General features: G+C 38.2%; 1 protein-coding gene across 1 annotated transcript in view; it reads left to right on the top strand.

Moving 5' to 3' along the window:
• The window catches only part of CRLF3 (cytokine receptor like factor 3), a 45,362-nt gene extending 39,232 nt beyond the window's left edge, over window positions 1–6,130 (top strand). Inside the window, exon 8 of the mRNA XM_058560325.1 lies at window positions 339–6,130. Within this exon, the coding sequence (XP_058416308.1) occupies window positions 339–595 (257 nt within the window). The 3' untranslated portion in view covers window positions 596–6,130. The remainder of the gene's footprint in view (window positions 1–338) is intronic.
• Window positions 6,131–14,867: the final 8,737 nt, after the last annotated feature.

Genomic DNA, 14,867 nt, shown 5'->3' with positions numbered 1-14,867 from the left:
TTATTCCATGTGCAACAATCTTGCTATTCCGCAGGATGTAAGTTTGTAGTGGAGTCAAGTTTCTTTTGATGCCTTCCATATGGGGAACTCATAGTGTCTATTCTAAAAGAGTAACACCCTGGACCAGAACTCTAAAATGTTAAAGCTTTAATTGTTTCTCCTGCCTTGGAGATGGAGTTTGATTAATGTATATAAATGCATTATCTTTGACCAGTTGGCATTCCAAAATGTTTTCTTTATCTGAATTAGGAAATTAGCTGCATTACCAATAATCTAGAATCTGTTTCAATTCTTAGTTATTGCTTACATGTGAATGACTCTTTACCTTAACATTTTAGGTGCAGTTTTTGTAAATGGAAAAGAAATGACTAATCAGTTGCCCGCAGTTACTTCTGGGTCCACTGTCACATTTGACATTGAAGCTGTGACTCTAGGATCCACCAATAATAATGAAGGCGGAAACTTCAAGCTTCGAGTAACTATTAGCTCAAATAACAGAGAAGTGGTTTTTGATTGGTTACTTGATCAGTCTTGTGGTTCTCTTTACTTTGGATGCTCATTTTTCTATCCTGGGTGGAAAGTATTGGTTTTCTAGATTTCTGGATGATTGGCTTTGATTTGCAGGGTTTTAATGGAGCTGTCCTCAGCCCGGTTTAGTTGTAATTGATTAAAAAAATTGTTAGATTCATTTCTCAGTTAAGCCATGGGAAATGGAAATTGTTTACTGGGTTTATTTTGGAATATTTCAGCAGTAAGAGTCTTGAATATAGTGGACAAAACCGTAATGCAGTCAATTTTATTTCTAGCATAGTGTTAATGGAAATAATCGCGTCGTAATAAACATCAAATTGGCTTTTAAACTGTGAGGAGATACAGAAAGCCCTATACCCTTCCACTGTGCTTCTTTTTAAAGTTGGTTATTAGATCAGAAAAACTTAATGTAATATTATTTTGTTGAATCTCCATCTTTTAAGGATCCAAGGCCATGTAAGACTTTAGAATAAAACGCCAGGAATAGACCAGATGGAAGCCCGAGTTCTGTAATATGCGTTCACTTGTGTGCCCTCCACATGAATGTTGACTGTGCTCTCCATGTTCAGGTGTTTCTAAGCAGTATTGAATTTTATGTCATGTTCAGTAATCTTTAAGCCTCAAAAGCATGATAATTTTTGCATTTTTAAAAATTACTGAGCAAACGTCTACAATAGGCAGAGTATTTTCTTTTGTTCTTTCCTTGCAATTTGATTCTCAATAGGCTAGAGGGTTTTTACAGGGTAAAACTACTTCTGGAAGTAGTATGCACAGCAGTGTTAGCCATGCACTGTATGTAATATGCAAATGTGCACATCCAGCCTCAGTGATAAGCATGTTACTATTCATAGGGTGTGAGCTGCAGTCCAGTTTAATGTCAGTTTTACAAATGGTCTTGTAGTGGACCAAAACAAATAGAGGGTAAATACTTGACCTATTTTTTGGAAAACTTAAATTTGTGTAAAATATTTATTTGAAGGACTTACTTAGTATGTAAAAATGATTATCTTGCTATACTAGCCTACGGATTTTTTTTTAATGTGAATTTTTTTTTTCATTTTTAACAATAGAAAAGTGGAAAAGCAAGTTTGATATTTTTGTAAGATAATTTATTTGGGGATTCAAATTCCCTATTAGACAATCATCACCTTTTTCCCTTGCCTTTTTATATATAAGTAAGTCGTCTTTCACTTGTTCAGTGATTGTTAAGAAGATGTGCTAGAATGTAGATGCCTCGTCCAGCTGTCTGAAACAAAATAAAAAACTAAAAGTTAAATGTGTGTATTTTTTTCTTCCATGAGATTTGATGAATCTAATTTTAGTGTTTACTTTTAAGTAGGGAGAGAAAAGAGTAACTTGTGGCTCTAGTCATTTTAATTCAGATATCATTGTAACTTGTGAAAAGTTACTTATACTCTCTTATATTTTGTGTATCTGATACCAAGCATAGTGCCTGACATGTGCACGAAAAATGTTTGTTTGAATACATGTAGACGAGTTATTATCTCCAGAACATCATCTCATTCCCTTCATTCAGCAAATGTTTACTGAACATCTTTATTTCTTGTCCTCCATAGGAGAAATGGCATCTTAAATTTATATCTATAGAATCTGCTTTTCACAGAAGTGGCTTAAACCTAACTTAACTTTAGACAGAAGTGGATCGTAATATTTTGAACTCTGAAACTAATTTAAATATCTATTTTTCTTGAACTGTGAACTGAAGATTTTGTTAAAAGCCAACCCATTCTATTTAAATAGATAAAGGAACCTAGTATTCCAAATCTGTTTGCGTGCTTGGAGGGACAAGATAGTTTGGGTGATGATAGTGATGGTGCTCAGGGCAAGCTACCCCAGGAGGCACCACTCTGGTATGCGGATTATTTCAAGCTGAAGACAATAAGGACTCAGAGAACTCAGGAAGAATATTTGAGTTTCTCCTCCCAAACTGCCTAAAGAATTTGAAACAAAAGATCTGTTTCAAGAAAGAGTTGTTATCATGATGGCTGTAAAGATAATGTAGGATAGAGGTTACAATAGGAAAGGCACCAAGCCTCTTTTATCAAAAACTCTGTCTCTCCCTGACCACATTATCTATAGATGACCCTGAAAAGAATTGTCTTCCTGCCCTCTGAAGTCCCAGGCCACTACCCACCCCCAACACGCTCCTCGCCTTTAGCTGCAATACTTAAGCAAGCAGCTTAGACAGAGGGACGAATTGCTGATTTCTGAGTTTCTCCCATGTATACATGTTATTAAACTTGGTATTATTTTCTCCTGCTAACCTGTGTTGTTAGTTATTTGGCCAGCCATAAGAACCTTAAGGAAAAGGGCAGAGGGAGATTCTTCCTCTCCCCCGACAATAGTGATAATGATAATAAGAATTGATATTTATCAAGCCCCTACTCTGTGCCAGGCACAATGCTGAGTTTTCAAAGTACATTCATTATCTCATTTAATCCACATATACTGATGGTACTGTTACTATTATTTCTACTTTCCTGATGAGAATACTTAAGCTCAAGAGATGTGAGCTAATTTGTCTAAGGTCCTGACCAGTAACTAACCTAGTTGGGACTCTGGCTCAGACCTGTTTCCCTCCAGAACCCCAGCTCTTAACCATGATGCTCCTAGGGGGAGTGGACCCTAAGGGGAAAGTCCCACTTAGGATAAGTGGTAGGTACTGCAGGAGTAGCACTGAGGAAGGACTGACTAATTCTGCCCAAAGATCTCAGGGAGCAAAGTAGATCTTAAAAGATGGGTAGAAATTAGATAAACTCAGAACTGGAATTTGAAGTCGAAGGGCAAGAATCTGTAGTCACGATGAAGGTAAGAATGGTGTGTGTTAGGGCATCCCCCATATCGTGGTGGTGGTGGTGGTATGTGAGACTGCAATGAAGGTCTGAGGGTGCAGAGAAGTTGCATGCTTTATGTTTTTGAAATTGCCAAACTGATTTCCAAAGGGGCTGCACCATTTCTACATTCCCACCAGCAGTGCGTTCACTGACTCCTCCCCTGTATTGGTTGTCACTATTTTTTATTGTAGCCTTTCTGATAATATCAGTGTGTGGTGGTATCTCATTGTGGTTCTGATTTGCATTTCCCTAATGGCTAATAATGCTGAATGTCTTTTTACATGCTTATTTGCCATCAGCAAATCCTCTTCGGTGAAATGTCTCTTACCCATTTTCTAATTGGTTTGTTTGTTTACTGTTAAGTTTTAATAGTTCTTTATATAGTCTAGATATTAGTACCTTGTTGGGTTTGTGGTTTGCAGATATCTTGTCTGGAGCTTGTCTTTTCGTTCTCTTACCAGGGTCTTTCCCAGAGCAAAAGTTTCTAATTTTGATGAAATCCAGTTTATTAATTTTTCTTTTATGCTTTTAGTGTCAAGTCTAAGAAGAATTCTTTGTTCTAAATCCCAAAGATTTTCTCCTGTGTTTTTCCCTAAAAGTTTTACAGTTTAACATTTTACATGGAAGTCTGTGATGCGTTTTGATTTAGTTTTTGTATAGCATGCAGACTTAGGTTGGGGTTGGTTTGGGAACCTGTCTGTCCACAGAGCTGTCCAATGGCTCCAGCATTGTTTGTTGCTATTTTTCTCCCATTGAATTGCTTTTGCATCTTTGTCAAAAATCAGTTGGACATATTTGTGTGAGTCCATTTCTGGGTTTTCTCCTCTGTTCCATTGACCTATGGGTCTGTCCTTCTCCTAGTACTGCACAGTATGATTACTGTAGCTATATCATCTTTTAAAATCAGGTAGACTGATTTCTCTCTCTTTTTTTTTTTCTTGTGAGGAAGATCAGCCCTGAGCTAACATCCATTGCCAATCCTCCTCTTTTTTGCTGAGGAAGATTGGCCCTGGGCTAACATCCGTGCCCATCTTCCCCTACTTTATATGGGACGCCACCACAGCATGGCTTGACAAGCGGTGCGTCGGTGTGCACCTGGGATCCGAACCTGTGAACCCCGGGCCGCTGAAGCGGAGCGTGCACACTTAACTGCTATGCCACCGGGCCGGGCCCTGATTTCTCTTTTATTCGTCTTTTTCAAAACTGTTTTCACTATTCCAGTTCCTTTGCTTTTCTAGATAGATTTTAGAATAATCTTGTCTCTATCTACAAAAAATCTTGCCAGGATTTTGATAGGAATTGTGTTAAACCTGTACATCAATTTGGGAAGAGTTGACATCTTTACTATATTTGGTCTTCAGATCCGTGAACACACTATGTCTCTCCTATTTAGATCTTTGATTTCTTTCATCAACATTTTGTAGTTTCCAGCATGTAAGTTCTGCACATGTTTTGGTACATTGACACCTAAGTATTTCTTTCTCTCTCTTTTTTTTTAGGGATTATAAATGGTATTGTATTTTTAATTTTGGTTTCCACATGCTCATTCCTAATATATAGAATTGATCTTTGTATGTTTGTCTTGTATCCTGCCAAATTACTGAGCTCAATTTTTTTTCTCCCTTGAGATTTCTTTCTCTTTGACCCAGGGATTTTCTAGAAATGTGTTGTTTAGTTTCTGAGTGTTTGGAGATTTTCCTGTTATCTTTCTATTATTGATTTCTAGTTTGATTATATTGTGGTTGGAGAACACACTCTGTATTATTTCAGTTCTTTTAAATTTATTCAGCTTTGTTTTATGTCCCAGAATATGGTCAGTCTTGGTATATGTTCTATGGGCACTTGAAAAGACTGTGTATTTTGCTGTTAATGGGTAAATTGTTTTACAAATGTACACTCGATCCTGTTGGTTGGTTGGTGTTGTAGAGTTCTACTATGTCGTTGCTGATTTTCTGTCTAGTTGCTCTATCAGTTCTTGAGAGGAGGGTGTTGAAGTCTCCAATAATAACTGTGGATTTTTCTCTTTCTCCTTTTAGTTCTATCAATTTTTGACTCACATCTTTTGCAATTCTTTTTTTTTTTTAATGAGTATGCACTTAGGATTGCTATATCTTCTTGGTAGATTGACCATTTTATCACAAAGTCCCTCTCTGTGTCTGGTAATTTTCTTTCCTCCAAAATCTACTTTATCTGGTATTAACATAGGGTCTCCTGCTTTCCTCTGATTAATGTTTACATGATATGTATTTTTCCATCCTTTTATTTTCAACTTGTCTATGTCATTATATTTGGAGTGAGTTTCTTTTTTTTTTTTTTAATAATTTTATTTATTTATTTATTTATTTTTCCCCCAAAGCCCCAGTAGATAGTTGTATGTCATAGTTGCATATCCTTCTAGTTGCTGTATGTGGGACGCGGCCTCAGCATGGACGGAGAAGCGGTGCATCAGTGCGCGCCCGGGATCCAAACCTGGGCCGCCAGCAGTGGAGCACACGGACTTAACCACTAAGCCACGGGGCCGGCCCTGGAGTGAGTTTCTTATAGACAGCATATAGTTGGGTCATGGTTTTGTTTTTTAAATTTATTCTATCAGTCTCTGTGTTTTATTTGTCCTATTTAGACCGTTTACATTTACTGTTGATATGTTAGAGCTTAAGTGTGCCATTTTTCTTTTCTGTCTGTTCTCTCTGGTTTTTATTTCTCTGCTGTTTTCTGCATTCTTGTGGGTTACTTGAACATCTTTTTTTTTTTTTTTTAATTTTTATTTATTTATTTATTTTTTCCCCCCAAGGCCCCAGTAGATTGTTGTATGTCATAGTTGCACAGCCTTCTAGTTGCTGTATGTGGGACACGGCCTCAGCATGGCTGGAGAAGCGGTGCATCAGTGCGCGCCCAGGATTCAAACCCGGGCCGCCAGCAGCGAAGCGCACGCACTTAACCGCTAAGCCACGGGGCCGGCCTACTTGAACATATTTTAGAATTCCATTTTAATTTATAGTGTTTTTGAGAGTCTCTGTGTATAGCTTCTTTAGTACTTGTTCTAAGTATTGTATATATATAATACGAATATATACAAAATATACATATATACTATATATACATTATTATATGTGTATTATATATTACATATATAGTGTGTGTATATATATAACTTCTCCATTATATATCTATTTATCATTTTGTATCTATTTTATCAGTTTTTTGATCTCATCATTTTACCAGTTCAAGTGAAATATAGAATTCTTACCTCTTTTTATCCTTCCCCCATTTACAAGATAATTTTTTTCTTAAATATTTTCTCTACACAGACTTAGAGCCACATCAGACAACTTTTGCTTCAACCATAAAATATTTTAGAAGATTCAGAAGTAGGAAAGCCTATTGTATTTACCTCTGTTTCTGCTTACCATGTTCTTTCTTCCTTCATCATGTTCCAAGGTTCCTTCCTTTATCATTTCCTTTCTGTTTAGAGAACTTCCTTTAGCCATTTTGTTAGGATAAGTCTGCTGGTGAAACATTCTCTTCTCTTAGTTTTCTTTTATCTGAGAATATCTTGATTTCCTCTTCATTCCTGAAGGACATTTTCACTGAGTATAGGATTTAGAGTTGACAATTATTTTCTTTCAGTGTTTGAAAAATACTATGCCACTTCCCATGGCTTCTGATGAGAAATCTGCCATCATTTTAATTGTTTTCCCTTGTAGGTAAACTGTCATTTTTCTTTGGTTGCTTGGAATATATATATTTTTTGTCTTTAGTGTTTAGAAGTTTAGTTATGACGTGTCTTTGCATGGATTTCCTTAGGGTTACCCTGTTTGCTTTCCTCAGCTTCTTGAATCTGTAGCTTTGTATCTCTTGCCAAATTTGGGAAGTTTTCAGCCATTATTTCAAGTCCTTTTTTCATTCCTCCCTTTTTTTTCTTCTCCTTCTGGGACTCCAGTGACACAAATTTTATGTCTTTTGTTTGGTCCCAGTGTTTCTTGAGGTTCTGTTTGTTTATTTTTAAAGTCTCTTTTCTCTCTATTGCTCAATTGGGTTATTTCTATTGTTCTGTCTTCTGGTTCACTGCTTCTTTCCTCTGTCACCTCCCTTCTACTGTTGGGACCATCTGCTGAGCTTTTTATTTTGTTATTTTGGTTATTGTATTTTCCAGTTCTAAAATGTCCATTTGGCTATTTTTTATATCGTCTATTTCTGTGCTAAAACGTTCTGTATTCTTTGCTAAGGCTATTCATTTTCTCATTTGTTTCAAGTGTGTTCATAGTTGCTCACTGAATTAGCATGGTTGCTATAATGCTTAGTCTTATGTGTCAACTTGACTGGGCCAAAGGATGTCCAGATAGCTGGTTAAACATTATTTCTGAATATGTCTGTGAGGGTGTTTATGGAAGAGATGAGCATTTGAACTGATGGACTCAGTAGAGCAGGTGGCCCTCCCCAATGCGGGTGGGCATCATCCAATCTGTTGAGGGCCTGAATAGAACAAAAAGGTGGAAATAGGTTGAAGTCACTCTCTGCCTGACTGACTGAGCTGGGACATGGATCTTCTCCTGTCCTTTGCGCTTCTGGCTCTAGGGCCTTCAGATCTGGACTGGAATCTACACTATTTGCCTTCAGGCCATTGAACTACATCACCAGCTTTCGTGGGTTCCCAGCTTGCCGACAGGAGATCGTGGGACTTCTCAGCCTCCATAATCTTGTATTGGTTCTGTTTTTCTGGAGGACTCTAATACAGCTGTTTTAAAATCTTTATCAGATAATTCTGATCTTTTGGTCAGCCTGGTGTTGGCATCTATTGTCTTTCTTCATTCAGTTTAAGATCTTTCTGGTTCTTGGTATGATGATTGATTTTCTATTGAAACATGGACATTGTGTTATGTTATGAGACTCTGGATCTATTGAAACCTTCCCTGTCAGATAGCTTTTTGACACCACTCCAGCAGGAGAAGATTCAGGGGAAGGGCACTGCCTCATTACTGCCAGGAGGAGATGGAAGTGTAGCTTCTCCTTGGCCTCCATTGACAGCCAAGAGGAGACTCCTTGTTACTGCCTTATGGGTATGGGAGTCTGGTCCCTATATGATCTCCACTGACATTTATTACTGCTGGTGGGAGTGGAAGTCCAGGCTCCTCTTGTCCCCGTGGGGGTAGGAGGCCTCGTCCCTTCTGGGTGGGGTAAAAGTCCTGTCTGCCTACTTGGACTTCTCTGAGACCATTCTGGCAGAGGTGTTGGGATGCCTCATTACAGTCTCATGAGTGTGGAAGTCTAGGCTCCCCACTTGGTCTTTGCTAACATGGGTGGGGTAAGGACACAGTTTTTTCTGTTAGTTATGTTAGTTTCTTAAGGCTGCCATAATCTTGGTGGCTTAGAACAACAGAAATTTATTCTCTTACAGTTTTGGAGGCCAGAAGTCTGAAATCAAGGTGTTGGCCGGGCTGTGCTCCCTCCCAAGGGTCTAGGAAAGAATCTTTCCTTGCCTGTGCCAGCTTCTGGTAGCTCCAGGCGTTCCTTGACTTGTTGCTGCCTAACTCCAATCCCTGCCTCTGTCTTTACGTGGCCGCCTCCTTCTGTCTCTTGTAAGGACACTGTCTTGGATTTAGGACCCACCCAGATAATCCAGGATGATTTCATCTCAAGATCCTTAGCTTATTTATGTCTGCAAAGACTCTTTTTCCAAATAAGGTCACTATCACAGGTTCCAGATTGTGGACATATCTTTCTGTGGGCCACCATTCAACCCCATACAGTGGTGTTGGGCTGGAGCAGAGTGGTGGTTGGCTAAAAGTTTCTGTCTTACTAGGCTGCCCTGTTCCTGGTGCTTTTGAGAGCAGGCTTTTGTTAGGGCTTTTTTTTGTCTGTGCCGCTTGGCATTTCCAGGTTGCCAGCCAGTTGGCCATCTTTCAGAATCTTTTTTTTTTTTTTTTAAAGATTTTATTTATTTATTTTTCCCCCAAAGCCCCAGTACATAGTTGTCTGTCTTAGCTGCACATCCTTCTAGTTGCTGTATGTGGGACGCGGCCTCAGCATGGCTGGAGGAGCGGTGCCTCGGTGCGCACCCGGGATCCGAACCCGGGCCGCTGGCAGCGGAGCGCACGCACTTAACTGCTAAGCCACGGGGCCGGCCCTCAGAATCTTCTTATATTTTGTTTTATATATATCTTCCAGGGTTTTTAGTTGTACTTAGCAGGAGGAATAGAGAAAACATGCTACTCCCTCTTCTCAGAAGCATAAATTCTGAAGCTGTGTAATAGATTTTAATATCAAAACATAAAAATAGAAGAGTAAGTAGAGACAGAAAGTAAATACAGCTCTTATGAGGAGTTTCTCTGTAGAGGGAAGCAGAGTAAGCATCTAGGTCCTCTGTTAAATATGAAGGATTTAGTGAAGATCAAGAAGTGAGATTTATTCAGTTATTGATAACAGTAAACTATTGTGACAACTGTTATTGACAGCAGCACAGTCATTTAGCTATCTCCTGAACTGATTCAAAACTATCCACACGTATATAAATCAATCAGTGCCAGAAGGTATAATTTGCTCAGCTCACATCCAGTGTTGCATTTCATGTTTCCGATATCCCATGTCTTCCTCTTTCTTAGATTATTCCTTTATTTTAGTGGACTGCTCCGTTTCCTGGGAAAGGGTGCCCAAGAAGTAAATTTTTTGAAAAATAGAGGTCTGAAAATCCCTTTATTCTACCTTACACTTGATTGTGACTGGTTAAGAATTCTGGGTTGGAGATCATTTCCCCTCAGGATTTGAATGCATTGCTCTGTTGTCTTCTAGCTTCTCGTGTTGAAAAGTCTGATGCCATTCTAATGCCTGTTCATTTCTGTGTTGTGTGTTTTTTCTCTTGGGAAGACTCACATCTTCTCTTTATTCTCAGTCTTCCTAAGTTAGTATAATACTCAGCTGCATAACTCATTTAACTGCTGCCCCTGTGGGTATTCGAGTTTGTGACACCTGCTTTAAACCCACTAGATCATCAATTCCCTGAGGTTTTGTATCTTCTATAGCAATTGTTCTCAACCCTGGCTGCACACTAGAATTTCCTGGAGAGCTTTTAAAAATAGCAAAGATTCTGATTTAATTGGTATCACTGGAGCTCAGGCTTTTTTTTTTAATTAAATGATTCAGTTATAAAGGCAGATTTGGGAGTAGCTGCTCCAAAGTAACTAAAAGTCAGTCTCCATAGTGATTGTTTTGTAAATCTAAATTTATTTTATTTAAAAGATACTCCTAAAATTATCCTTCTTTCTGTTTTTGTACTGTTTGTCCTTTTATAAAATGAAAATGACAGTAGATGTCAGGTTTGCTTGTTTTGTTTGTAAGTCTTATCTGACAAAATAAAAAGTGAAAAATTTTAAAAATGTATATTACTTGTCTGGGAAATCCAAAAGTCTGAGATCTACTTACCACTCTACATTTCCTGATATATGGGTATACATCTGATAAATACTTTTGAACTAGGACTAATAACTTTTCTTTTTAAAAGACAAAAACCATATTCAGTAAAATAAAACTAATCTCTTTCACAAAAGCTTTTATCTCATGAAATTTAATATTAATTAAAACAAAATTGGGCCAATCCCATGGCTTAGCGGTTAAGTGCACGCGCTCCGCTGCTGGCAGCCCGGGTTTGGATCCCGGGTGTGCACCGACGCACCGCTTCTCCGGCCATGCTGAGGCTGCGTCCCACATACAGCAACTAGAAGGATGTGCAGCTATGACATACAACTATCTACTGGGGCTTTGGGGGAAAAAATAAATAAATAAATAAAAATTAAAAAAAAAATTGACCTATGTACCTTCTCTTCGTTAATCTTACATAAAGGCAATGTTAGAAAACTTGTAGTTTTGTAGGAGAATTAGACTATGTTAATATAATCTCAGGAGACTTTTCCGTGTTGTTAAAATAGCTTGTGGAAGAAGGAGCAAGCTTATACAATTGAGCATGTGATTTGTCTTCAGAGATGGGAGCGGAGGATTGAAATTCACAAAACTGTATGGTTGTAGGGAAGGAAAGAGGGATGCTAGCCAAGAGCAGGTTACTCTGCTAGGTGCCTTGTTGAAAGAGGCTTTAAAAGGGGATTGTAATCCCCTTTTACAATTGAGGAGACAAACTCATTATGGTTAAGTAACTGTCTGAGTTGTGAAGCTGCAAAAGCAGCCAAGTTGGCATCAAATCCACGCCTGTGAACTCTCAGTTCTTCTACCTCAGTACTCTGTCCACACTGCCCTGTGTCCCTGGAACACTAATTTGGGATTAGACACTTAATTTGGGATTAACCACAACGTGGTTTATTAAAACATGAATGTCTCCCTCTCTGGAATTTAAGATTCACAAGGACAAGAACAATGTCTGGCTCATTCATCTTTGCATCCTGATGTCCAGCTAAGGCAAAGGCCATAGTGGGTACTCAATAAGTATTTAATAAATAAGGCTCCATAAGCCTAATTACCCACAGGGCAACCACGGTCCTTCTAAAAGGCCTCACAGAAGAACCAGCTCCCAAAATAAGAAGAGAAATAGGGATAATTTAGAATCTGCTCAGAAGAAAATCTTAGTGGGGTTAGTGAAGAAGAAAGGAGCTAAGATTTATTGGACTGCTGTTCCATTCTAGGTACTGTACTAGGTGAGTCATAAATTTAAGTGTCAAAATAAAAAAAGCTTTTATTCTGATACCTGTGTAACTTTGTCCTTTCTCTGGAGTAAGAAGCAATAAATCTACCGAAGAGATAGAAGCTTATTTAGGGACACGAGAAGGAAGAAGTCAAGTGACTGCAGTTTTGACCCATGAAGCCTGGGAGGATCCTTGCAACAGGATCTGAGTCTTACTTGACGTCTCATCCCCAGTGCTTGGGACAAGTGCTGGCACATATTCAATAGGTGAATGAAAGAATGGCTGCTGGTGGTAGCATGCTGGAAAAGCAGGTAGAAGCTATTTGGGTTCTGAAAAAGGATGGGGTAGCTTGGACACAAATATGATTCCAGGAGATGGTGTGCCTGCAGGTGGTCCCTGGTTAAAGCTTTGCCATGTGGATGGGATGGTAGCCAGAAATGGGAAAGACAATAGGTGTAAAATAGAGTAGCCCAGGAGGCATCAACTCTGTTCTCTAAAACCAGCTTCATAAAGTGATTCATCCCATGTGACATTTAAGTAACAATGTTTGTCTAAGAACGTAGTCGAGTGAATTTTTATCCCTTAAAAATCAACTTTACACTTGTAGGAAGTAGTATATAGGAACAGAAGATGCTGCGGAAGTTGGATCATAGACTACATCCTGCGAACACCAGAGTGCACGGTGTGTACGTAGGTTCTGCTGTGCCCTAGTCCTCCACTTGGTTGGAGGGGAGAAGGCATACATGAGAGGTAAGACTGGAAAGATAGATGAAGTCAGATTAGGGAGGAAGAATACGATTTTCACTGTCAACAACTGGGAACTATTAATGATAAGGTCTCTGCTTTAATATGGTTCTTAGTATAATTAACAAAACCTCATGCATTTCCACTTTTCTAGGAGCAGCATACTATTTAGATTAACAGAAAATATACATTGAGTGTTTTAGAAACTATTTTTGACAATGAACTTCCTTTTTTACTTAATTTAATACAAATTTACTGTGTTCCAAGTTCTGTGCCAGGCACTTATCCATTCTACCTGGTTCCCAATGAGAAATCATCTCTTCTTGAACTCCCTTTTCTATTTTTTAGATTTGATTTTTAAATATATAAGAACTACAAAAATAATAAGCAGTACATTTAGATATTTCAAAAATGGCAGTGAAAAGCCTTCTTCTCATCCATCCTTTTCTCTATCTTCCCTGAAAGCAGTTGTTTCTTTGTATCCTTTTTAGACATATTCTATTACCCAAGCAAATAGGGCACATATTAATTTTTCAACTTTAAAAAAAAATGGAAGCACACTAGAAACTATTCTGTACCTTTTAAGTTATATCTTGGCATTTGTTCCACCTTGGTTCACAAAAAAAACCTTTCTGATCTTTTTATGGCTGCATAGTATTCTACTTACTTTCTCTGGAGAAACAAGCAATAAATCTACTGAAGAGATATAAGGATGTATGGTAACTTATTTAACCAGTCCTCTACTGATGACTTGTCTAATCTGCTATTCTCAACAGCGGCAACAATTTGTCATTTTACACGTTTCAGTTTATCTGTAAGAGAAATTCCTAAAGATGGATTGTTAGGGCAAAGGTTAAATGCATTGTGATTGTAATAGAAAGCACTAGATTACTCTCTCTACTGGTTCCAATTTATTTTCCCACCAGAAATGTCAAGTGCCCGTTTCCCTATTTCTTGCCAAGAGTTTTATTAACAAACTGCATCCATCTGTGTTCTTGATCTCATCCCTTCCTTTTTCTGGTAACTTGTAGCTTTGGTCTTTTCTGTCTCTTCCTCAGTCCACAATCATGCTCAACGTTCCCATCCACTCTCCCCAAAATTCTTTGACTATCTCCCTCGTGCCCAATCTTTCACATACTCTTCATGATAAACTTCTCCAACTCATTTTCCATTTACTAAACTCATTAAACCTGTTTTCTATCACCTAACTCCCTTGAAATTGCCAGCTTTTTCATTTTGTGTGTGTTATCGGACTGCTGCTTCCTTTTTGAAACTCGACTCTCTCGGCTTTTATTAATTAGTTCATTTTCATTCCTTTATACTGCAACATCAGTCAGTGATTACTTCTTGGGCACTTACTTCACAACAGGCAGTGTTCTAGTGGTTGGATATTTCACCTGGACGATTACAGTAGCCTCCTAGTGATTAGCCCTATGTAGAACATCTCCCCTCCCAAATTCTGAAAGCCCTGGCTCACCTGAAACACAAATTGGTTTGTGTCATATCCGTGCAACGAATCTCCCAATACTTCCTATTGCCTTAGGAATCCAAACCCTTAGCCTGGCTTGTAAAGCCCTCAGTTCATGTTACCAAATACCTGAGCACCAACTACAACCATTAGGCAGTACTAAGGTCAGTGAGATTGCCTTAGAGTCTAATGAAGAGGCAGTGAGTGCTTAAAAGAAATGCACATAGTGAACTTTGGAAGCATAGACGGGCCCTCAATTCAAATTAACGTGTACAGGCAACAAACTATTACTAATAAATGAAACAACAGCTGAATTGTCAACTCTTCTGTCAAGTTTTCCCCAACTCTTCTAGAGTTAACTTCAACTACTGACCTTGCAGAATGCAGTATATAATTTTATTATACACTACACTGTTTTACTTTATAGTTATCATTCATATCCCACTCTAGTCTAAGAGCTTTCTGAAGGCCAAGATAAATTCTTTTTCATTAAAAAGGAAAAAGAAAAAATCTATAACCAAAGATGTGTAGCTATTAGGTTAACTAATATTGACATTCCTCTGAACTATAAGTTTAAAAATATTTTTTGTTATTACCATTAAATAATATAACATACTAGTTGCAACTGATGTTACTAAAACTGAA

The sequence above is a fragment of the Diceros bicornis genome, chromosome 18 (genome assembly GCF_020826845.1).
Source record: "Diceros bicornis minor isolate mBicDic1 chromosome 18, mDicBic1.mat.cur, whole genome shotgun sequence".
Lineage (NCBI taxonomy): Eukaryota > Metazoa > Chordata > Mammalia > Perissodactyla > Rhinocerotidae > Diceros > Diceros bicornis.
The sequence above is the reverse complement of the archived record's forward strand: the minus strand, read 5'-3'. Positions and strand labels throughout refer to the sequence as shown.